General features: G+C 42.9%; 1 protein-coding gene across 3 annotated transcripts in view; it reads left to right on the top strand.

The window, feature by feature from the left end:
- Positions 1-8359: 8359 nt before the first annotated feature.
- LOC147891278 (GATA transcription factor 28-like) overlaps positions 8360-26676 on the top strand; it is a 48357-nt gene continuing 30040 nt past the window's right edge. For 2 of the 3 annotated variants that reach the window (XM_087389806.1, XM_087389804.1), the window contains exons 1-2: positions 8360-8608; positions 9947-10591. In XM_087389806.1, the coding sequence (XP_087245932.1) occupies positions 10124-10591 (468 nt within the window). In that variant the 5' untranslated portion in view covers positions 8360-8608; positions 9947-10123. Of the gene's footprint in view, positions 8609-9524; positions 9810-9946; positions 10592-26676 lie in introns of all 3 variants that reach the window. The other variant, XM_087389805.1, reaches the window with a different exon arrangement.

Genomic DNA, 26676 nt, shown 5'->3' with positions numbered 1-26676 from the left:
TGTACTTCTTATATCACAAAAGTAGAGACAAAAAAGAGCAAAGCAATGAAAGAAGCCTTTGACTACTACATCAAAAATAATCTCAATGCATTTGAGTGGTTACACATAAGTTGTATATATTGTGTTGTTACTCCCCTTGACAAGCTGCTCACATCAGTTTACATTTATCAACATTGATTATGAAGAAGATAGAACATTGTACTAAGATGCAAGCAGCTTTGCAAGTCTTGGATGAACATGACACAAATGTCTTCTTTGAAGATACCATCCAAAATTATTCAAAGAGCCAAGCAGCATTATATGATCTTTGCCTGATAGAATATGCATCGCAATACAAAACAAACAAAGGCAGACAGTTGAAGCTAAAAAAGGCTCAAACTATACACTTTGTGAACTTTAATCAACACAAGGACCCGCTAGAATCCTACCATGAAAATTGCTTGTTGTACTTGCCATGCAAAGTCTCTGAGAAAACTATTCTATCTAGGTACAACTCATGGCATGATGCTTACAAAGAGAACTTAAGCATCGTCAAGTAAAAGAGAGAGAAATTCACAAAATCGATTGTTCCAAACGTAGAAGCAATCACATAACAAAATCAAGAAGCAATGACCTATGACATTTCTCTCGACATTCCAATGCATAGAAGCATTCAAAATCTCGATTACACCATCCATAAGACATACATATTTATTCCAAAAGAGGATCATCATGCTGCCATAAGCTCAACTTCCACCAGCACATGTTTCCTGATGACATTTTGTTGCATAACAGAGTGGAAACAAGCAACACAATTCATATATTTCTCACTGGGGATGTTGGCCCTGATAAAACCATTCTGTTGTGTATTATTGTGCAAGGGCTATTCGTCACTACTCACAGATGATTGCGAATGGTACAAAAAGCCCCCTAGCATTTCTTATGGTGTATAGAGACAAAGCTTATTTCAACATAGGTGGAACACAATCCACTCAGCATTACACCTTCCCTTGCTTGTTCAAAGCCCAACAAACCTCATAGGTGAAAATTTGGGTAATCTTAGTATGCTATATAGAAACTTGAAGCTAGTCGTATTTAATGAGGCATCACTAATTGGACAAAGAATGATGAACATCATCGACACTAGGCTATGCTCAATCAAGCACAATCATGTAAAACCATTTGGTGCCTTCGATGCTATCTTTTGTGGGGACCTTTGTCAAGCAAGCCCTGTGAGAGATACATAGATATTCAAGAGGATATCCCATCCAACAAGCCTTGTCAAGCAATCGTACTAGGAAGATACAATTTGATGCTATGAGATTATGAAGATAATGCACTAGAAAGACAAGACATTTATAGAGGTCTTAAATAGAATTAGAATTGGGCAACAAACTGATGCAGAGTTGGCCTACATCAATAGCATGTTTCTTAAGAAACACAATCTTGACACAAAGATCCCGTGTCTCTATTTCACAAATGCCCAAAAAGAAATCCATAATCAATACATATTCAAAAAGCTTCCCAAGGTGTCCTACATTCTAGATGCTATCAAAAGTCATCAAAAAACCCACATGCAATAGTTGACCGACACGCAATGCTAGCTTTAAAGAATGGAATAATAGTCTAGATATGCACATAGAATATCGAAATCGAATATGGACTCGTTAGCGGGACATATGGAAATTTTGAAACCATAACAGTAATCACTCGACAAGAAGTCGTCTTAATTCTATTTGGCAACACAAGCATAGGTAACAAAGCATGCTATGAAAGTATCCTCCCAACATGGACACCACTAATTGGCAACACAAGCATAGTTGACAAAGCACGCTATGAAAATCAACACTTATATGATGATAGTATCCTCCCAACATGGACACCACTATACCAACTGATAAAAGAATATTATCACATGAAAGAAATTTCCAATACAACCAACCAATGCTAGAACCATACATAGATCCCGAGGGCTAACCATGACAAGTGTCGCATTCGACCCACGCAACATTTCCACACATGGGTTGACTTACACAGCTCATTCTTGAATTACATCACCAAAGCATTTATGTACTTGGCAAGCTTGAGCATAAACACATAAAAGTTGACACCAATGTTCTTTTTGAAATATCATGACTACAATCACAAGAAAAAAGATGGAAATGTCTACAAAGAGATATATTAGTATACAAAAACTCACACACAACTATCGAATCTTTGAACACTGTTTCGTTCATTCCACACAAGGATGACATTCTAGAAAGCAACAATCTCATGTATGTTGATGTCTTATGTCCCCAAGAAACATGTACTACAATTGATGAACAATGTAATACTAGCAAATGCTGGTGTTAAATCAATATGTGCTAGCTTTGGAAATGAAACCTTTGATGAGATCCAAATAATGGGGCTATACAAGGCACCTAAAATGAGCCTGACTACGTTCATCACGACTCTCAAAGAGGCTCTTGCAAAGTTAGATAATACAAAGCCAGTATTCATCTTTGGAGACTTGAACATCGATCAACAAAGCTTAATGCAAGGATACGGCATCCTTGCAGCAATGCTTCAATACATATCATGCTCCTAGATCATCGATCATGCAAAACACAATATACCAATCAACATTAGACCACATTTGGACCAATATCCCCACATTCTAGTAGGAACTCCTTTTTGCAATTGGTATGACCACTTGAGCACATATATGCTAGTTCCAAAGAACATATACTAGGCTCTAAAGCAACAACAGTTTTTTGCTCACAAATATCTTCATTGACAAACTACCACAAATCCCCTCACATGCGCCAACAAACCAACACAAATCCCTTTTGAATGCACTCACACCTTCAACTATGAGTCAAACGATGCCTCCACTGCTATGGGCTCACAAGTCGAAGCATTGGGAACCAACCTCTCTACAAAAATAAATAATTCAATATTTTTACTACCAGATGCATGCTTACAACTTATCCCACATGAAAGTTAAAAAACATAAGGACTGCTTCTCTTTGCATATTGCTTCAGCACCAGTAGTAGTTGGACAATGTCAAATGAAGAATAATGCGAGTACATCCATACAAAAATAGAACTGAATTCTTCTAAAGCTTCCCATGTCATCAAAGTTGTAAAAATGCATAGTATTCTCTCCTTCTAGACCGAACTAAGCTTGTATTTTCCATTTCTATCATTAACTTTTGAAAAACACACTATAGAACAGATATGTATTGCAACAAAGACGAAAAAGATAGACCAATAATTAGAAAAGTTTTTGATTCATATTTAAAAAGTTTTTACATTGGTTAAGTATCCATCATGACAAATAGGAAAAAAACACCATAAATCGACTATTTATCATGATATGAGAGCAAATATCTAGTGATAATTACAAAAGCTTTTGATTCTCATTAAACTTTTTACAAAGGCACCATAAGCCAAGTATGGATCGTGACAACAAGCAAAAGATCCAGCTATAATTCAAAAAACTTTCATTTACTATGGATCATCTGACAAAGGCACCAACATGCCAACCATCATCAAGATAGCTATAGTGTTTAGAAAGTGACTACTATCATACTACATATAGAAATCAAGCCTGAGTCACATAGCAATAGTTCTAAAACTATTAACCCACTGATCAAATCTTTAGAAGAGCAACCATTACAACAACCCACACAGGAGAAAATCTTCACTCCTTCTTCATAGCAAACTGAAATAAAGTCTCCAAATTCTTTTGTTGAATCCTAAAAGACCATGAATATTAGCAAAGCAAATTCCATATATCTTTTGTGGCAAGCAACTGCGCACCAGGTAGAGGAACATCCATATTCATTTTCTTAGCCAACTCATCAATTTGATCATCATAGTCATGCAACAGCTTCTAACTTTTATGCAATAAAGAAAAAATTTTCCATTAGTCCAAATAAATAACATCTATAGAATTAAACTCTCATACAATAAATTTAATTACAATGCACAATCCAATCTCATTTGAATTTTGTACCCTCACTAAACACTATCCATGACAAAAAACTTTGCCTATACACTCACAAACAAGACTATTTACATCCCTTCCATATCTGTGCTATTCCCCCAAATGCCTTCATGCATCCTCGTTCCAAAGATGTATCACTTTCTCCCAAGTAAAACTTTCTTATAGGACTTGTTGCAAAATCTTTCTCTATGGTCTCCAGCTGCCATTAGTTAGCCACCTCTTATTAAATGAATTAAAAAAAATTAGCTGCCAAGAGAAAAAAAGAAGAGCAAACATAGCAACATCAATCGCACCCAATGTTGTCTCCTTCTCGTTTACATTCCATCAGTATAAAATCAAACCTGCAATTTCGCTTTTGTTGCCAACCAAATTGTCTTTGGTTCGCTATCACAAAATAATTACCACCGCTACCAATGTAATTTCTGTTCTCACCATTTCCACCTATCGAAAAATGCATAGCCTAGATCCAAATATCTCATTGGCATCTATATGTAAGACTTCCACACAAAACTACAACAATAAAAATTGTTCGAACTCCCTTCACAGTTTTATCGCTTGATGCAACTCATTCGTGAAGCATCCTCGAGCACGTACTGCATGGAATCAATCCCTCTCGCTTCCACTTCCAATCCCTCTCCATAACAAAGACTTCGATTGAAAGCAGACCGAGGGACAAAATAGTAGAGACTCAACCCCAATCGATCACCACAAATACCAACCATCGCATGAGCGAAGAATGCCTAGATGAACTCGGACCAAACTGGTTGTTCACTTCAGTCTCACCAACTCGCTTATCCAAAAATGTGTCGCCCATTCACTTCCATCATGCAAACTATACGTAGATTCGGAACAAATCACAATTATCGGTTTAACCCAACCACATAAATTGTAGTTTATCATTTAACCCAATTACATTGGTCCTCTTGACTGCAATCACACTAACCCATTCAGTCACGGAACTTATTTGAACATCTTGTCCAACCCCCATTAGTAGGCAACATGAATTTTCACATTATTGTTGTTTTGCCCTTTTCATTGTTGATGGTTAGGTCCTCAGAACGGAAGGTTAAAAACCTACTCCTCCTAGTATAAGACCATTGTCACAAGTCCTCCAAAGTAAGGGTGATCAAAGAGGAATAGAGAGCCAAATTTTGAGAGGATAGATGAGATAGCATGTAATGGCCATGTCCTTTTATGATATCTCCTTCCTAGCCTGAAGAAATTTATGTTAAAGAGCCTACAGCTTGTTGATGTGCTCCATCATTATTTAAGACTTTGCAAGGATTCAACACATGCTTTGCACTTCCAAGGAGACTCTCTTCATGGGTGATACATAGTTTGCCAATCCCTCAAGCTAGGGTCATGTGTTTGATGTGATTTGATCACTTGCTGTGTGCAGTTGAGGAAGATGAAGGAGAACACATGCGCCTTGACATGATCCTATATTTGTGGTAGAGTCTCTTGCTCCTTTTGGATTATTAGGAGCATCTCCTCCTCCTCCTCATCTAACCTTGAAACTCCAACTGTGATAAAATTAGCCAAATCTCCATCATAATGCCAAACCATAAAGTCAGTCAAATCATACGAATGAAAACCAACTCATCATTATTTTACAAGTCATGAAAATGCAAAACCAACTCCCTATTTGTTCCTATCCCTTGACTGTCCACTAGGAATGTTGGAAGGGGGGGATTTTTACTAGCTTCTTTGGCACCTTGAGCAAGTCTGCCATCTTGGGGGGGGGGACTTGGTATTATCGAGGGAGGGTGAGTGGGGGACAAACTTGAAGAAGAGGTTGCGCTTGCTTACAAGGTGGCTGTCCAACAATGATGCCTCCTTCTACCTACTTCTCCACGTTTTGTGCGGCCCGATCTCTTTCCAATCAGCATAAATATCAACAATCCCACAAGCTCTCATCGTCTCCAAGGCTTCAAGCAACTTGGATCTCTAATACTATGGCAGAGTGTGCATCAAAAATGAGACACAAATTGAGAGCATACACACACAGGAGATGCAAGAGAGAGAGAGGTGTTTAAAATCTGCTTTATACACACTAATATCCATTACAAAAAGTGGGGAATTATGCCCCAACATATAGGCTGAGGGGCCTCCTGAACCTTGTTGGTCGGCTGGTCCACCACCCTACTAGTCGGCTAGTCAACTAGCCACATCCAGGCATGCCCCCAAAAGAACATGGAAAAACCAAGAATGAGATACTAGCCTTTCGTGGGCGATGTCACATGCCCTCAATTCCTACAGTATGGCACAGACAGAAGATGAACACAAAGTGCTAATAGAAGTTCCGACAAGATTGCAAATGCATGTCTTGCACTAATAGTTATAACATTGGTAATTTGGTAGCTGCTCGATAATTGTGACGTGCTCCATCAACACCATGCTAGTTGTTTGCTACACTCCAATTGATCATAGTCTCCAATCCACATAATCTCTTTATAAGACAAGCATCATGACGCATTGATTCACAAAGGCATAGGCGAGCCAAGTCTACTATTGTATGCAAATTGAAAGGAGGCTCCTTTGAAGGAGTAAGAAGAAACTCAAAGAAGAAGAAGACTAATATATACTATATACAGGTGTACAATTTGAGATAAGATGAAAGATTAAGGAGCTTCTATTTATTTCTCATATGCATCTTAGTTTAAGATAGGAAATGGTTGAAAATCTAAAATCTAAAATAATGCATCGTATGCCATCTTTATAATAGTGGAGACATCTAAACAGAGAAGTACAAAGTTGAGTATCGAAAGCATGAGTCTTTTTGATGGGTGGCAATAATTAATTGGAGAGACAGGAGGTGGCCAAGGAAGTCAATGTAGGTCAAAGTCTTCTCTCTTAGAGTGAACACTTGTGGCCTTCCACGAGTTGCTAAATTTAAGGGCCTACATTCAAACAAGGTTTAACCATTTCACTCAATGAAATGCTAATCCAAAAACCTACCCCATGCAAACTAGCACTATACAAGACTAATTGACAATGTCTTGTACATTTAAATTAACAAAAGAGCATGTAGATGAAGCCAAAAACATCCCATAGCCTTGTAGAGTGGCAATTTTTTTTCCTCCATCACCTTGCTCTCGTGATAGTGTTGCATGTGACCTCAAGGAATCACCATCCCTTAATCTCACCCTAGTAAGATGCATCATGTTTGGACATACATTATGTATGACCATTGGCTCAAAATAAATTCTACACACAAATAATATGTATTGTTCTCTATGATCCAAATTCTCCTATATTTGGTTTCTCTCTTCCTCCTTTGTGCTATGTACACAAGGGACCCACTCTATCTACCACACCTTTGTCAATCCATGTAATCCACCCTTTTTAAAATTTTAGATAATGTAGAAAGAAATGTGAGGGGAAAGTTGTGAACCCCATGTAATCCACCCTTTTGAAAAATGCAAAGAATAGTAGAAAGAAATGTGAGGGTTAAGCCATCCTTGTGAACCCCATGTAATCCACCCTTTTGGAAAAATGCAAAGAATATAAGTAAGAAATGTGAGGTGCAGGCCACTTATATCTTGAACTTTAGATTCTCCATTTGAAACTTTCATTGTTTTCGATGGCAACTTGTGATGAAGATTGAACACACAAGAGCTCCCACTTCAATTTCAGTGGGGGCGCCACTAAAATTTGCTTTTAAGGTTGAACATACAAAAGCAATTTCCTTCAAGCACCATCTTGTCAACACAGCCATTCAGATGTCAAACTATCACCCGACACCCAAAAGAACAAAATAAGCAAGCAAACTATGGCTCTCTCTCTCTCTCTCTCTTGTATCCTCACTTGGCTTTCTCTTGTATCTATCAAAGCTCACACAGAAGGTACCCATCATAGTGATAGCCCCCCCCCGGCCAAATTTTTAAAAATTTTAAAGAAACAAATAAACTGTGGCTTTCCGACTCTTGTATCCTCACCTGGCTTTCTCTCTCTTCCTATTGTAGCTCTCAAAATTGTTCTCAAACTGTAATATAGCCCACCCTGTCCCTGGCCCAAAAAAAAAAAACCTAGCTTTCTCTCTCATTCCTATTCTAGCTATCAAGCTCACAGAGGAGGAACCCATCATAATGATAGGACCCCCCCCTGGCCGCCCTGCCCCTCCCCCCTCCCTCCCCCCCAAAAAAAGAAAGAAAAACAAACAAACAAACTCTGGAGGACTTGGCTTTCTCTCTCTATTCCTATTCGAGCTATCAAGCTCAAAGAGAAGCCATCTCCCAAAAAAACAAGATGAATGATATGTATCATTCAATAGGCCTGCCAAGAGGAGGAAGAAAAGGGGGGGGGGGGGAGAGAGAGAGAGAGAGGGCTAAAAATGAGATTTCTACCAACCAAAAAATGAGCTTTGAGGAGACCCATGGGGTTTACTTACCTCCACCTGTGGCAGGCCAAAAAGGAAAAAAAACAAACTGCGGCTTTCTCTCTCTTGTATTGTTCACCTGGCTTTCTCTCTCTTCCTATTCTAGCTATCAAGCTCACACAGAAGTACCCATCATACTGATTGGCCTTCTCATCCACACTCGGATCCAGCTCTCTTTACCATCGCCATCGCCATCGCCATCGCCATCGCCATCGCCAAAAGCTCTCTCTGCTTCCCATCGATTCCTCCATCCCCAGGTTATTTTTCCTCCCTTGCCCTCCTCTTTTTTGTAATTTGGACGATTGCCGCTTTCTACGAGTTGGACCATTGCCACTCGTTACTGGATCACACTGCTCCTGCGTGTCGTACGGAATTTGATTCAGGTCTGACCGTAGCTTCGAATTCTGCTTTCCTCAAGGGGTGCACTACTGTAATTTGATTGATCTGGGACGTGGAACCTTTCTGTTGTGCTTTAAGCAACAGATATCTTGAGAGCCTAATTTTGCTCCGCCTCGCTTCCCTGCTCTCGTGCTCAAGGCTCTTTTTCCGCTTCTGCATTTCCTACAGAGATACCATAAAAGCGTAACTGTTCAAGGGATCGCATTGCTAAGCTGTGTTGTCGCAAGGAGGAACTACAAAATCACATCTCAGACGCTGCTTTTTACCTTTCAAAATTTGAGACAATCCATCCTTCACAGCTTGTCATGAGACGATGATTGGATACGATTCAGGACGCTGAATTCTAAACCATAGCTTTCTGTGCCGGTCGCGAACATTATTCGCCTCTGAATTGTTTCGTTGTAAGCTTAGACGAACTAACTTCTGGTATTTTTAGAAGGGATGGCAGTGTTAGTTCTGACTTGGAGGAGTAATGTCATACTTCTATGCTTTTGTGTTACGGCCTTCATGTCTCTCAAACCTTGATACAAGGCAAAATCTTAAACCACACCAGTAACAATATACATTTTTAATATTTACTTTTCAACCGTTGTATGGGAACCCAGTAGGCGTTAATCCTGAGTCTGCTATGTATGCATTTGCATGACCTAGAGGATCTACAAGCCAATCATGACAGGGATAAGATGTTGACGATTCAGAAAGCATTGTGAGAAAGCAGTGTGAGAAACTAATACTTGAATGTTACTGCGGGAACTCTATCTGCTGTGTATGCAGTTGCATGAGGTGGAGGTCAATGATCTTAACAACTCGGACATTGACGTATGACAAAACTTTCTCGCACACTTTAGTCTCCCATCAGCTTCTGAGCCTGAGTGTTCATCGCTGTTACAGCTGACATGTATCATTTCACATGTGCATTGCCGTATATTTATGAAACGTTCATGCATTTTCCAATGAAAGATATTTTGATGGAAGTCTCGCAGTTATTGCGGTACACTAGAAAACATTGTACATTCTGTTATTGACAATTATCTTGAAGCTTGGCTCTCTTATTGGATGGTATCTACACTTGCCTACCCTTGGTTACCTGCTCATTTGTATTTCATCTTACTGTAGCTAATACCGGTGGTTTAAAATGTTACATCAAGAAAAATATTTTGAGGATCTTTTTTTTGATAACCTTTCTGTTTCCCCAGTGTTACAGGACCGAACAGCAAGCTTTAGCAATTGAATGGTTAGGGAGATTGGAAATTTTGGTTGGTGACAAATGATGACTGGCGTAGTGGCTTAAACAACTGCTGTATCCCTACATTGTGCTAGGCACTCAGCTTGGTATATTCATGAGCCAAGTTTCTCTGGGATTGTAGAACAGAATGTCCGATACAGACCATGTGTCTGAAACGCAGGTTCTTCACAGTCATCATCCACATCCATCTCTCTACACGCATGGTCATGGGCACTCCCACGGTTTGCCTCATGCACATATGAGTAGCCATCACCATTCTCATGTGCATGATATGCATATGCGCACTCATGTGGAAGCAGACTCCCAAACTGAGGCACAGGGGCACCTAAGTGATCATGGCCACGTTCAACTCCGCTATGTTCATCCTCATGCACATGGACATGCAATGCATAGGAATGACGAGAATGGGCTGGGTGATGAGCCAGATGATGAGGCTGGTGATGAAGAGGGTTTGGAGGAGGCAGAGATGCATTCAGATGGTGGTCATCCTGGGGATCCACAGTCAAGTCTTGCAGTGCGTGCTCAAGGAACCAATCAGCTCACACTTTCCTATCAAGGAGAGGTCTATGTCTTTGATACAGTCCCGCCAGAGAAGGTATTTGACTACTCTCTCGTTTTGAGTTTGTAAAAATGTGCAAAAGACCAGATTAGTGCATGAGACCAAAGTATGATGCATAGTGTTGGAAATGCTTCTCCCTACTACGAATGGAGCAAACTAAAGTGTGAGGATCATTAAAGAGAACCAGAGATCAGTTTTGCCATGTGGATCTTTGGAGCTGAAATAGTGTCAGAGAGAGAGAGAGAGAGGGGGCAGGAGGTTTTGGGGGAGAGAGAGAGAGAGAGGGACAGAGATGATATGATATGATTGTATTAATTCCTCTTGAGACCCTCAGGATCTATGGGACTGGTGACCACGATTAAACTAAATAGTGGTCAATTGTTATAAAATTCTCACAAATCTTTCTATAATGTGAGTATTTGCTGCCTTTTTGTGTTTGAGAGCTTTGCTGCAATGTTCCAAGATTTCTTTTAGGTGGCTTCCAAATTTGTGGGCTTGCTGTTCCAATAGATTCTTCAGATTACATCTATTGTTCCCATTGTGTGCGTATGCTTGGCATTTTAAGAGCATGTGCTGCTCATCTTCTACCTCCCTGGTAGGGCAGATTTTTGTATAACCTTGCCTCTCTTGGAATCCTGGGCTGCATCTATCTATCCTTCTCCACTTGTAGATCATGTGAGCTGCTCCTTAGCTTGCAAATTAAATGCCTTTTGAATGTTGAGATGTCCTCCCCAAGATATTTCTGCATTGCATAGCTGTCCATCGGGTCGATGTCCCATTTGTAGAACTGCATTTTTGTGCCTGGGTCATCTTCTGTAGGACTGTCAGTGGTTACTAAGTCTCTGATTTCACCAGGTTCTTCTGGTATATCAGCCGCCTTTATCCCCCCATAATTCCATGGAGACCAGAAAGGGTCCATGGGAATCAATATCAGTACACAAATTATCCACTGAAAGGTCATCCTCTTGCATCCAAGTGGAATAGGAACCTGCACATATAAGACTGGTGCAAGTGTTTACTTCGCATAAAGTGGTATCCATGGGGCACATGCAATTTTGCAGCTTTGAATGAATGAGCTCAGGAGCGATAGCACAATGAGCAAAGTTTTATGCTTGAATGAAGAGATTTTGGACTACCTTTTGATTAGCCTTCTCTCAGCTCTGGAGTGCCGACAGAAACTCAGTACGAAGACTTTGTATAAATGGATGCTCAAGTATGTGTAGGTGTGTGGATTTGTATGTGTGAGAGCATATGTTTATACCATGGTCTACACCCAGTCACTTTTTGTTTCAAAGCGATCATTGAGTGACTTCATGTGTTTCAGGAAGGCACTTGACACAATACCTCGTGTTTGCCTGATCGGAGAACTACATGAATCACAGGTGTCAGAGAAGAGTATATGAGCTGTAGTTGCACTCTGGAGTGAGTCCATACAACGTGAGGATGGGACAGAGAACATCACAGGGTTCCAACAAGGTTGCCCACTGTCTGATCTTGTATTCTCTATCGATTGATGAGTTGTCCACTTTCAGATTCTTTCGGATGAGAGGAGTCCCTAGGCCCAGACTGTAGTGCCAATCTTACTATGAGCAGCTGATATTGCTCTTGTGAAGATGGCCTTTGATAAATATTGGCAAAACTGTCAGAGAATAAGCAGCATACCTTGTATTATATTGCAGTGGAATGTAGATTAACACAGGAAATAAACTTTTTGCAATCTAACACCAAGTTCTTATCACATCAGAAAGCTGCAGCAAAGGAATCACTTCATCAAATCATGGATCACGCTTACAAGATGCTGACAAAGATCTCATCCTATGTACTGAGTCAGAGATAAAGTGTCTGGCTAGGGGTCAGACTAGACTGCTGACCAGATGGCTGGACTTACTGCAGGTTGAGCCCCTGGTTGTGCCCTAGATGGCCCTATAAAGCATGGCCTTTATAAGTCAGATCTGCCCCCTGGAGGGCCTGCCGAAACAACCCCAAGTGGGCAGAAGAATCTTAGGCTCAAGAGTAATTCAGAGAGAGAGAGAGAGAGAGAGAGAGAGAGAGAGAGAGAATCTGCTGCTTCACTCACAAAGTCAAGAAGTGGTGTTGCAGGGTCTCATAGTGCCAAAACTGCAGCTAATCTTTGCTGATATATCTGCTGATACGCCTTGTCCGCTATCTCCACAGTCCGAGAGTCTAGTAGCAAGCCAATCAACAAAGCTCCATATTGTCACTCCAGATTTGCAGGGTCAAAGAGGAGGATGAGCATAAGACAACCTTTTGCATAGAAAGTCCCCATCCCAAATGGTTCTCCTATGAGAGCTTATTGGAATAGATTTAAACAATCTTCCTCCTACCTTGAGGTTTCTCACAAAGCAATGAATTCTTTGGGATTACCTTTTTTAAAGAACATAGGCATATAGCCAATTGGATCATGTTCCACGCCAAGTTCTTGTTGGATTGACTTCAGCTAGTTCCATTGTATTACTGGTATACATGTCTATGTATTATCTGATCCAGTAGGGCCTACTCTTTGCGGGAGAGGTATGAAGTACAAGGATTGTAATTCAATATTAGTTGACCTTTGTTCCCTTGACCCAAGTGTGATAATGTAGGGCTAGGTTGTAATTTTATTTATAGTGTATCGTCAAAATGCTTAAAGTGTCAATTGATCAACATAAGTTTCTTGGACTATTGTTGCCACCAAATTAGTTGAATAGAACTTTAACGAGCTTATATTGTGTATTGATGAGGATGCCATGGTCTCATTTGGTCTTGATGTTTGTGTATTGGTGAGGATGCCATGGTCTCATTTGGTCTTGATGTTGAAATTTTACAATTGATGACGTCTTTGTCAATTTGCCAACGAATTGTTTCCCTTTGAGTAATACTTTGAAAAAAATTTCCAATAATATTTTAGAATTGGCATGCATGAGTTCAAGGTGCCAGCTACTTTTTAGTCACTCATAAACAAGATATACAGCCTCTTATTTTCTTTAATGACATCTTCATGTCCAAGCAAGAGCAACCTGGAACACATCAGAACGGTGCTGGAAATATTGAGGTTGCACCAGTTTTTGCTAAAGCTTGCACTTTACAGCAAATATCTCGAGCACGTTGTGGGTTGTAATGGGATCAGAGTGGACCCCTAAAAAATGGAATGTGCCAGGGAATGGTCGCAATTACATAATATTGCTCAATTCAAACGTTTTTGGGCATTACCTCATTTCATATGCATTGAGATTTATATAGCACTTTGCAAATAGGCAGCTCTTCTCACAAATCTCTTGAAGAGTATGCCTTCTTGTCAAAGGCAGCACAGTCCAGCTTTGAAGATTTGAAATTCCCTTTTAAGTCATGCCCCAATACTGGTGTTCATGGATTTCTCAAAACCGTTCATTCTGAAGACGAATGCCAGTGGCAAAGGATTGGAATTGCTTAAGGGTAGGAACATGGAATGATAGCTGTTGTAAGCGAGAAGTTGACAACAAAATTTTGGCAAGCTTAGTTGCCATCAAGAAGTGGCATCACTACCTACTACCAATATGGGAGCACCATGTATACACTAGGAAATTTTGGCAAGCTTACTTGCCTAGAGGATGAGTTTGGGAATGTTCCTGGATTCATCTAGGTATATGCTTCTGCCGGATTAGCGGACATGCAAATTTCATCTTGTGAAGTTTTCGTCCAAGTTGCGGCCTGCTGGTATTGTGATAATTCTTTCTATCTTAAATGGTGCGTTGCCCTATCAACTAGATTTAGATGCTCGTTTGGGAGAGACTAAAATGAAATCGTTTAGACTTCACAAGCAGTTGTAGCTTGAATGAAGAGATTTTGGACTACTTTTTGATAAGCCTCTCCTTTAGTGCTAGCCTTCGTCATGGCTGAGTTTGCCCTTCACCTCCGGAGTGCCGACAGAAACTCAATGCAAAGACTTTGTATAAAAGGATGCTCAAGTATGTGTGGGTGTGTGGATTTGTATGTGTGAGAGCATATTTTTATACTATGGTCTACACCCACTGCTGGGCGTTGATGACGTCAGTGGGGATGTCATAGTAGCTAGTCCCTGCTATGCATGATTGAGTTTATGGTGTTCAATCTCCGCGGGTCTTTAGAAACCCAATATAGCTGCTTATGCTTGGGCACTGATGACGACATAGGTGTTGCTTTGCTTGCTAAGTATGTCTTCCTTTTGTTTTTCATAAAAGTTTTTGTTTACCTCTTTTTTCTTCTCTTTCATTTTCTCTTTTATTTTCTATGTAGATTTTTGATCTTTAGAACAACAAAAAATCTAAATTTGTATGATTGGACTTATTCTAGTCTTACAAAGGTATATATTCAATCTTATGAGTGACTATCGTGAGATAGAAACTACACTATTTTGTTATTTTAGAGGATGAGTTTGGGAATGTTCCTGGATTCATCTAGGTATATGCATCTAAATAATTGGAGCTGAGTTGCCTTGAGCACTCCCTCAACTCTTTGGATACCCATATGTATTTGCAACTTTTTTGGTGTGTACCTTGTCCCATAGACCCGTGAGGTCTACCACGGAGTTTCAAGGGCTAGGTTACGACTGTAACAGTAGGAGAGAGGAACAAACCTCTGAAATTTGAGGTGTATTGGGTTCCTTATTGCTACAGGAAGAGCTCGGGAGAAGCTCTATAACAAAAGTAATGACAAGGAGCATCCCAAGAACCACCAAGGCCAACTTGCTTGAGTCCACCCTATGACCAACCAAGGCCAGCTGATCTCTTAGGACGTTCACCTTAGTGAGATGGTCATGGACCATATCTCCTTCATGATACATCCATGCTCATGTTGAACACTTATGATTCAAAGCTAAGATCTGGGACATATTGATTGTCTCATATAAATCCTTCAGAGTGGCCCATGCCTCGATTGACGTGTCTGCCATCTGGATGTGAGGAATCACCAGATATGCCACCATCCCTATGATCAGTGCTAGGAGGCTTGGGCATCCTTGTCCTCCCACGCTTCCAAGTCCTATGGATCTACAGCAAGGACAACATTACCCGCCGCACCCTTGACATCTGCGAGCATTGGATCCACTCCTGTCGTGACCTTCCATAGCTTCCTGGCCACCAAATGGCTTCGGATCTTTACCTTCCGGATAGGATAACTTGTCTTGTCCAGCTTCCTGGTCTCTCAGAAATTTGGAATTGTCCAAGAGGGTGTGGTTGTTGTATGAACATTGACTGTATTGCTGGAGCACCTCCATCAATCCCATTGTCTCCACCTGAATTCTTAGAACCACCTACCCTGGAACCTTCGCCACCAGAACCTTTCTTGCCAACATACTTCCTGGAAATTACTTGAGCTGTCTGAACCTGGGTCCGTCGATTCCCTGGAGCCTTAAATCAAGGTCATCCTTCAGCAAGGTCCTTGCCTTAAGCTCCCCCTGGTGAACCTCCTTCCAGGCTCTGATACCATGTCAGAAACCACTACATAGTGTATACACACAGCGGAAGACTAATAGAATAGCCTAGGAGCTCACACAGTGGGGTTGTGGGGTGGAATTACACACTTCTTTACTTTGTGTGCTCATCAAACATGTGCAAGGCAGTAAATAGTCAATGCTCCAACAGAGATACAGAACAACAAAATATATTTCTGTCTGAAAGGACACGATACAAAAGAAGTCCAAAGTCCCACCAAATCGTGGTCCTCTGTCATGCGGTCCTACTACCTCCGTGGCACTTCTAGATCCCTAAGCCTGCGTGCTCCTTGTAGAAGATTCCTGAGCTATGTCTACAGCTCTTCAGCCCCAATCCCCTGGATGGTGGCCCAGATATATGCTGCTCCGCTGCTCCAATCTGCTGTTGGATTGCTGCCTCAGTGGATGGGGAATAAGCCCTGAAGGCTCCCTTTTTATAGAGGGCTGGTAGTCCCCCAAAATAGGCTGACACAGTAGGTAAAATTGGTGGCCTATCCCTGGTCTGTAAACTGACCAGTCTGGTCTGCCCCAATAGGGGCACCTTTCTTTAGGCATTTCAGGTGCAGGCAGGCGGTGGACCAAGCATTCCTGCCTCTGGCCCGCCCTGTTCTAGCCCTATTTTCTGGCCTAGACCCTGCTCCAATTTGCCGTGATTCAGTTTGGACCTGTCCAGGCCCTAGACAGCCTGTCAAGGCAGCATATTCCATGCTCCAAGCCTCTGTACTGAGCTGTACTGCTGTTTGCAGAAGCCCATTGCCTGGCACAATCGTCCGTACACCTGCCGGCTCCTTGCGCAGATCTGCTGCCATCCATGTGGCTGTTCCGTACATGTGGAAGCTCCATCATACCAATTACTCCCTGGGGTGTGCTGCCCATGTGGCAGTCTCCTCTTTATGCTTTTCCCTTTCAGTTTGCTGCCCACACATGCCAATAAGCTGCCCATGTAGCAGCCCTAACCCTAAGTCTACCTCCCCCACGCTCTCCTCATATGGGGCCTTATAGATGGGGAGGTGACTCTTCCAACAGTTCTAAACTCCAAAATTCTACATTGAAAATGAAGAGAAAACGAAAGAAGAAAAATGAGCAACAAAACTTTTTGAAAAACAAAAAGTAGACATACTAGCAAGCGAAACAATGCTTATGTCGTCATTAGTGCCCAAGCATGTCGTCATTAGTGCCCAAGCATAAGAAGCTTTATTGGGTTTCTAAAGACCCGCGGTGTCTCTTGGGCAAACCTAGTGCTTACTAAATATGTCGATTAAACAAAAGGGAAAGATAACAAGAAACAAAGAAGAAAGGAAGAAGGTGACCAAGCAAAAATAAATAAACATATCAAGAGACAAAAGAGAGCAATAAAATCTCTCTCTCTCTCTCTCTCTCTCATATATCAATGAAAGAAAGCATGATGGAATGAATGAATCATTTAAAACATTAAAAACTAAAGGGACCCCTTACACTTATGTACCACTTCCTACAATCATGCAAAATTAAATTCCCTACTTAAAAAGCACATGCATACTTACTTTAACTCTTTTTTCAAAACTAAAAGAAAAGTGGGTTGTTCAACTCCCCGCTTTTTGTTTTGAGCTTATGTTTAATTATTCTAAACATGCCAAAGGCTGATACATCGTAGATAAAAGACTTCATATCTAGGATTGTGTCTACTCTTTTCATTATTTTCCTTGGATAATACCCCTTGTGTATTAGCAAAGTGATCAAATTACTACATTGAGTGATAAAAGATTCCTTAAGTTGTACAAAGGTAGGAAAATCTATGGAATTTGGAAGAAATAACTCTATGTGTAACATGCAACGGTAATTTGATTGTGTAATTCACAGCAAGACCTTCTTTAAACCTGTAGCGAGGAATTAGTGTTGTTTACCATAGAGAGAGAAAGGAGATGAGGGTAGAGAGAGAGTAGAGTCGGCAACCGATTGGGTCCTTGTACCCACTGAGAGCCCCCTCCCCCAATCAGGGGAGAATTTGCTTTATACTTGGAGAACTGAGAAATACAAAGAACACTCTTCGAGAGAGCACGGAACGCGCTTTTGAAGAGCTCACTGTGCACACGTATAGCAGACCCAAAGATCCGAGAGGCAATGCAGACCAATACCGAGACCTTGATGCTGTCCACATTGACGATGTAGGACGCTTCTGCAAGGTAAGGAAGAGGCTTGTGCTGTCCACTGGAATGCTGGGTTATTGCGTGAGTGAGAGAGTGAAAGCTAGGAGTGATAGATCCTATAAGAGAGTTGAGAGATGATTGAAATATAGAGCTGAGAGTGAGCTGTGTAAAGCTATAAAAGATAACTGAAAAGAGCTGCTGCAACAGACCCCAAACCTTACTCCATCTGTTGTCCCGACTCCCCATCTGATGCGCTGCGTGAACACCTTCCCAGAGGGCTGAATTGATGCCAAAGGCTGAGGCTGGTCAGAGGGCCACTAGGGGTGAGTGTCAGGCTGTTTAGAGGGGGCCGAGGAGGAGCTGTAGGAGGCTGAAGTGCTGGGAGAACTGAATGAGGAAAGAAGGCCTGGAGGCCCCCTATTTATAGGGCTTTTGGGGCTGGTTGGGGTGCAGGGTAGCCTATAAAGGTAGCCCTTGCCCTACCATTCTCTTCACTTGTTCTAGCCCTGAGGGGGCCCAGAAGGGCTCCTATCCTAGGCTGGACCTAAACCTATCCCTAAACCTAAGACGGAAACACTACCCTACGGTTCTCTAGTGGGTACTAGTGAACAAGGACTGATCTTCCGACTTGACCTAAGGCTGAGAGATTGACTTACGTAGCTTGTGCCCGACTGTCCCTGGACAAGGGCTCACAAAGGGGTCATAGCATATGACAAAATCTCCTAATAGGAAACTATTACGCACTTGTCGACGTAGCCAGTGCGTCACTTTGCACCCAAGTGCAAGGGTGCATGTGACATTCCCTTCTCCTTAACTTGGCGGTAGGTTCATTGCTTCCAAGTAGCCCGCCAATATTTGGGGAAACTCCTGGAAAAAAATCTTCGTTCAACGACTTCATGGGTACCTCGATCAGGGAACTTGGTGTAAAACTCCCAAATCCTGCATCCTGAGCCATGCTTGAATTTATGAAGAAGGATTTGTTCTGGCTATAAAACTTCAGCTTCATCAAGAAGTTGAAGTTGTTGCTTGTCGGAAATCTCTGAAAGAGGAGGTCGAAAATATGGCTTCAACCAAGCTACACGAAACACATTATGCATAGTCTAACTGTCTGGAAGGCGTAACTTCATTGAGACATCGTTGATCTTTTGAATAATAGGGAATGGTCCAAAGCTCTTGAAGGATAGCTTAGGGCATCGCTTGCCCACTTGCTTCAATCTTTGCTTGATAATGCGTAAATACACCCATTGACCCTCTTTATACTGAATATCCTCTGGATTTGTTAGCCTGGTGCGTATACGATGCTTGAGCTTTGGCGATGCGGCTTTTCACGGACTCCGTAATCTCTGCCATTGATTCGGTGGTTTTGTTGGCTTCAAGAGATGGAGACACCATCCGAGTAAGGAGTGAGGTAAACTACCGTTCAAACGTTGCTTCATAAGGTGTGCAACCAATACTCGAAGAATAGATATCGTTCAGAATGGCCTGCACAAGCGGAAGAAACTGCTTCCACTTTCCCTGAGCATCATGACAATATGATTTCAAAATATCAAATGTCATATCATTATACTTTTCTACCTCACCGTTCGATTGCGGATGGAAAGCGCTGGACATCTGCAGCTTAGTACCAAAATTATCAAACAAGGCATGTCAAAAGTTTGACGTAAACTTGGAGTCCTTGTCGGATGTGATGGTCTTTGGCAACCCTCCAATGGAATACCAATACTTGATAAACAAACGAGGTACATCTTCAGCGTTGACCGTTTGTTTGTAGGGAATAAGCATACAATATTTACTAAAGCAACAAACAATAGTAAGACATTGAGTATTACGTGTATCTGCGGATGTTGGAAGTGGCCCCACAAAATCCATACCTATGTCTTGAAAAGGATTGTCGGGGATAGGCAACGGCATAAGTAAGCCTGCCGCTTTCTTTCTTAGACGTAAACTTGGAGCACTTGTCGGATGTGATGGTCTTTGGCAACCCTCCAATGGGATACCAATACTTGATAAACAAACGAGCTACATCTTTAGTGCTGGCCGTTTGTTTGTAGCATACAATATTTACTAAAGCGACAAACAATAGTAAGACATTGAGTATTACGTGTATTTGCGGATGCTGGAAGTGGCTCCACAAAATCCATACCTATGTCCTGAAAAGGACCGTCGAGGATTAGCAACGGCATAAGTAAGCCTGCTGCTTTCCTTTGGGAAGCCTTGACCTTTTGACAATTTTGAACATAGCCGTATATGTCCTTCCGCATCTTTGGCCAATAGAAATAGCGCTCTAACTTCTCCAAAGTCCCATTGATGCCTCTGTGACCATCGGTAAGGGCATCATGGGCATTGTGAAGAAGCAATTGCTGTTTGTCTTCGAGTACACATAATCTTTTCTTATAGAAAAGCCAACCATCCTCTAATGAGTAATGAGTAATGGCCTGGAGTAAGCGTCGTGGCTAACTCGAGCTGCGTGCAAAACTCTGCTGACTCCGCGTACTGTGCCTTCATGCTATCAAGATCCTTTCCTTTGATTTCGAGCACAGTGTCCTGCTCAATGGTCTGGATGAAACCTTTTCGACTGAGAGCGTCAGCAACGGGGTTGTTTTTGCCAGAAACGTACTTAATCATTCCTCCAAAATGCTGGAATATCTGGCTCCACCGTTGTTGCCGATTGCGCCATTGCGGACTAGGCATTGTCTGAAGCCACTTAAGGGCTTGGTGATCTGTCTTAATTGTGAAAGTCCGTCCGTATAGGAAAGGCTTCCAAAGTTTTAATGCCCGGATGACACCGAGGAGCTCTCTATCATACACTAAATAGCTCTTTTCGACATCGTTAAGCTTTCTGCTGTATGCCATGGGCCTATCCTATTGTTGTAAAACTGCCCCTATGGCGACATTGCTAGCATCTGTGATTACAAAAAATGGATCATCCCAAGAGGCGATCTTCATAACTGGTGTTGTCGTGGCCAACCGTTGCAAGTCATGGAAGGCCTACAAAGCTTTGCCTGTGACTTGAACTTTTTGTTTGCGTGTCTTTACCCCCTTGAGTAAATCTGTAAGAGGGGCTGCATATGTTGAGAAACCCTCCATGTGTGAGCTGTATGCTTGACACAAACCCACAAAGGATTGGATCTCCTGAGCCGTCGTGGGGACAGCCCATCTTGTGATAGCTTGGATCTTCTCAGGGTCCAATCGAATCCCTTGAGCACTAATGATGTAGCCCAAATACTGAATTTTCAGCAAGCCGAATTTACTTTTCTTTGTGTTGAGGTATAGATGGTTATCACGTAATAACTATAGGGCACATCGCACATCCTTAATGCTGCTTGACTGTAGCGGAAAAGATAAGGATATCATCGAGAAAGATGAACAGGCACTTCCCAATATACTCTGCGAATACCTGGGACATCATCTTGTTGAATGTTGGTGGTGCATTCTTCAGATCAAAGGGCATGACGACGAACTCGTAATGAGCTCGCTCTGTTTGGAAAGATGTCTTTTGGATGTCAGCTTCAAAAGTCTGGACTTGATGGTAGCCACTCTTGAGGTCAATCTTTGAGAAAAATTTTGCACCATTGAGTCGTTCCAAGATGTACTCGATGCGGGGCATAGGAAACTTGTTGCTTACCGTAAGCTTGTTGAGTGCTCTGTAATCTATACACAGTCGTGCAGACTTATCCTTCTTTGCCACAAATAGAATGGGTGCAGCAAAAGGCGAAGAAGGTCTAATAAACCTTGCGGGCAGTAATTGAGATAATTGCTGCTCTAATTCCCCCTCCATAAACTTGGAAAGTCGATGCGGGAACTTACTTGGAGGTGTCGAGTCCGGAAGTAGATCAATCGATGGTCTTTCGGTCGATTGGGAGGAAGCTGGGGTGGCAGATCGGTTATCCGGTAGGTCTTGGTTTGGACACCAGATGGGGGCCATGTGTGGCTTGATGGCTGGACGGCTTCAGATAGAGTTGACACGCCGCCAACTAGGCTACATGCAAGTGCAGGAGGGCATCCCTTGACTGACCGCACTGAGGGTAGACGAAGCATTTCCCGGGGCAGTCCACTCTCGGGTTGCGGGGCCCGTTTGGAGCCTAAGATGATCCCGGATGGCTCTGGGCCGAACGGACACCATAGGTGAGTTGCTCTGTTTTGCGCACCGGTTCTATCGTATGGTCGGTGGCCTATTTCGGGACCGATCCCCAGTCGACCGTTTTGGGCGGACTGGGTCGGTCACCCAATTGAGCCTAACCGACTACGACCGGTGGCTATAGAAGAGCAAGCCCGTGAAGCCCATTTCATCACTGGCTATAGCAACCGTGATTCCTTAGCATCCAACCTCCATCTTCTACTGTTTCCAGCACGCCATCGAAGCTTCTTTCACAGGAGCGCACGGTTGGGAGGCAGTGCCATCTATTGTATCAGTTCTATAGTAATCAATTTTTTGATTCTCCATACTATCTTGTTTTCTCTCTTGCGTACGAGATCCTGTTATCTGTTGAGCACAGACGACGTATTATTTTCTTACATGGTATTAGAGCCTGGACTCTAGCAAGAAGATTTGGTAGCGTGTTTTCTGTTTGCGAGCAGATTGTGAGAGATGGCCCAGCCCGTAAGACTGCGAATCCCACCGTTCGGCGAAAGCAGAAAGTTGGACGGCTCTAACTATCCACTCTGGAAGTTCAAGATGAAGACCATCCTAAGCGCATACGAGCTTTGGGACACTGCTACTGGGGTGGAAGTGAGGCCGGTTGCGAGACCGAATCCAGCCAATGCAGGACAACAGATAGTACCAACTGCGGATGAGATTCTCGCGTGGACAAGAAGAAATGCAGATGCGCTGTGTTCTATTGTCTACAGTGTTAGTGATTCTGTCATGGCGTTAATTCAACATGTCACCACAGCGGAGGAGGCATGGACGATCTTGAAAAATTAGTACGAGACCATGAATCAGACGCGGATTCAGAATCTGGAGACTCAACTCGCGAACGAGAAGTTGTTTGAGTCTGAAGCGGCAGACAAGTTCATTACCAGGGTGAAGAATCTGCGCGATTAGATAACTGCGATTGGCATCATCATCACCACCGAGAATCTAGCACGAAGGTGCATACGGATTCTCCTTTCAAAGTACGATGGTCTTGTTACGGCGCTGAATACGCAGAACAGAAATCCGTCCCATCGGATCAAAGAAAGGTAAGGGTAAGGACTCTAGTAACCCATCTTCTTCTGATGATAAAAAGAGAAAGCAGAAGATCAAGTGCTTCTATTGCAACAAGGCAGGGCACAAGCAGAATGAGTGCCGAAAGAAGATTGCAGATGAGAAGAACAGAGTAAAGAAAGAGTCCAGCAACAGCGCACAGAGAGTACCAGTAGAGCTGTTCGTCGCAATTGAGGAGATTTGCACGGAGGCAGTCCATGTACCTGTGGATGAACCGTGGATCATTGACAGTGGTGCATCATGCCACATGACTAGTCGGAAGGATTGGTATACCTCTCTACAGCCGGTAGGGAATGACATCCTGGTAGCAGTCGGCAATGATGCAAAATGAGCAAAAGAAAAAGGTACGATTGCTCTCAAGCCAGATGGAGTTGTAAAACAGTTGTCTGATGTTCTTTATGTGCTAGATATCAAGAGGAACTTATTGTCCATTTCTGCGATCACAGATCGGGACCTTGAAGTTCAATTCGATAAGAATGGTGCACAGATTTTGGATCTTCAAGGAAAGGTCGTTGGTAAAGGTACACAGCGTAACAACATTTACGAACTCTCAGTTTTCAGTGCTCGAGCGGATGTGAAGAACACTAAGCTGTGGCATGAGAGGTTGGTCATTTAAACCTTAGTTCTTTGAAGGAGATGCATAAAAGTGGAATGATTGCAGACCTACCAGAAATTTCAGATCTGCCCGATGTATGTGAAGATTGCATGATGGGCAAGCAACATCGGCATCCCTTTCCTAAAGAGGCCAGCAGGGCAAAGGCTCCTCTAGAGCTCGTTCACACGGACCTCTGCAGAAAGATGGAAACGGAAGCTTTGGGTGGTTCCTACTACTTCATGACGTTGATTGACGACTACAGTAGAAGGATATGGATATACTTCCTGAAGACTAAAGACGAGGCTTTTAGTAGGTTCAAGGAATGGCATGTAATGGATGAGAAAGAAACGGGAAGGAAGGTGAAGAAGTTGAGATGAGACAGAGGTGGAGAGTTTACATCAACTGAATTCGAAAGTTACTTGCAAAAGTCACGGAATCCAGAGGCAGAAACCCCCGCCACATACATCACAGTAAAATGGAGTAGCAGAACGCAAGATGCGCGTCATCTACGAAATGGACCGGAGTATGATGAAAGGGAAAGATTTGCCAAAGACTTTTTGGGCTGAAGCATGGAACACTGCAGTTTACATCCTGAATCGTAGCTATACGAAGGCTGTGAACGGGATGACTCCACTGCAAGCCTTTTCTGGTAAGAAACCTTCATCTGCACATTTCAGAGTTTTGGGTTGTGACTGTTCTGTGCATGTCCCTGATGCTACCAGGACCAAATAGGAACCGAAGAGCCGGAAGTGTATTTTCTTGGGCTACAGTGAAGAGGCGAAGGGTTACGTCTCTATAACCCTGTTACCAAGAAGGTAATTGTAAGTCGCGATGTGGTCTTCTTAAAACAGCCGCATCAATTGGAGGAGGATACTCCCTTCCCAGACAACTAGGACCACGATTTCCATCCAGTACCGCCACCAATAGTAGACCGAACTTCCCCAACGGAGGATTCAAGACAAAGAAGATGAAGAAGAGCCTGCAGAACCACAACGGCAACGGCCATTCCCGAAGTGGGTAAAGTAGCTTTTGGACGGCAGAGAACCTCCAGCCATTGAGGAGGAACCATCCGAACACCGCCGGTCCAAGAGATTAGAGGAGCAAAGAAGGGTGCAGGAACACTTGGTCAACTATGCTTTGATGACAAATTGCAAAATTGTAGAATGGTCACACTTACCATCATACTTAACAAAATTAGGAGTGGACCGAGTGAGTGGTGTTACCTTTGTTGATGATGAAGTTGTGGTGGTGACGGCTGCTCCGCTCAAACTTGCTTGCATAGTGGCTAACATTTGTTTGTGTTGGAGAAGCATCGCCATTTGGTCTAGTTTTTGTTGCCTCTCTGCGTGAGCGAGCTTTGCGAGTTGCAGTGCCTCCTCATTTTTGCGTTCCTCACGCATCAACAAGAGTAGTTTTTCGAAATCTGTGGTTCCTCTTTCTTCAAGCGGCTTTTCTGCTTCTTTTTCCTCCTGAAGTTGTTTTGTCTGGTCGAGCTGTCTTCTGCTTTCTCCAGCTGGGATGAATGTTCTTCGAGTTGCTGCAGGAGGACCCGATTCTGCTCTAGAAGGTTCGCCATCACTTCTTGAGCACTTGGCGGAAGCGTATGTTGTTGGTAGTCTTTCTCCTCTTCAAAGTCTTCGAGGTTGAAATCTTTTCCTGACCCTTCCATGGTGCTTGATTGTGTGTCCTTTCCGGATCTCAACACAACCATACACTCGCAGTAGTCAAGCTGGATACAGATCGAAGCTTTGATACCAATGTAACATGTAACGGTACTCTGATCGTATAATTCACAGCAAGACCTTCTTTAAACCTTTAGCGAGGAATTAGCGTTGTTTACCATAGAGAGAGAAAGGAGATGAGGGTAGAGAGAGAGTAGAGTCGACAACCGATTGGGTCCTTGTACCCATTGAGGGCCCCCTCTCCCAATCAGGGGAGAATTTGCTTTATACTTGGAGAACTGAGAAATACAAAGAACACTCTTCGAGAGAGCACGGAACATGCTTCTGAAGAGCTCACTATGCACACGTATAGCAAACCCAAAGACCTAAGAGGCAACGCCAACCAACACCGAGACCTTGATGCTGTCCACACTGACGATGTAGGATGCTTCTGCAAGGCAAGGAAGAGGCTTGTGCTGTCCATCGGAATGCAGGGTTGCTGCGTGAGTGAGAGAGTGAAAGCTAGGAGTGATAGATCCTATAAGAGAGCTGAGAGATGATTGAAATATGGAGCTGAGAGTGAGCTGTGTAAAGCTATAAAAGATAACTGAAAAGAGCTGCTGAAACAGACCCAAACCTTACTCCGTCCGCTGTCCTAACTCTCCGTCTGATGCGCTGTGTGAACACCTCCCCAGAGGTCTGAACTGATGCTAAAGGCTGAGGCTGGTCAGAGGGCCACTGGGGGTGAGTGTTAGGCTGTTTAGAGGGGGCTGAGGAGGAGCTGTAGGAGGCTGAAGTGCTGGGAGAACTGATGAGGAAAGGGGGCCTGGAGGCCCCCTATTTATAGGGCTTTTAAGGCTGGTTGGCTGGCCCCATAAATGGCAGCCCTAGGCCCCATAAATGCCAGCCCTAGGCCCCATAAAGGCAACCCTAGGCCCCATAAATGGCGGCCTAGGGAGGGGTGCAGGGTAGCCTATAAAGGCAGCCCTTCCCCTGCCATCCTCTTCACTTGTTCCAGCCCTGAGGGGGCCCAGAAGGGCTCCTATCCTAGGCTGGACCTAAACCTATCCCTAAACCTAAGACGGAA

The sequence above is a fragment of the Dipteris shenzhenensis genome, chromosome 18, assembly GCF_047967505.1.
Source record: "Dipteris shenzhenensis isolate YYH24624 ecotype China chromosome 18, Dip_SZ_1.0, whole genome shotgun sequence".
Taxonomy (NCBI): Eukaryota; Viridiplantae; Streptophyta; class Polypodiopsida; order Gleicheniales; family Dipteridaceae; genus Dipteris; species Dipteris shenzhenensis.
Note: the sequence above shows the minus strand (reverse complement) of the source record. Positions and strands in the feature narration are given on the sequence as shown.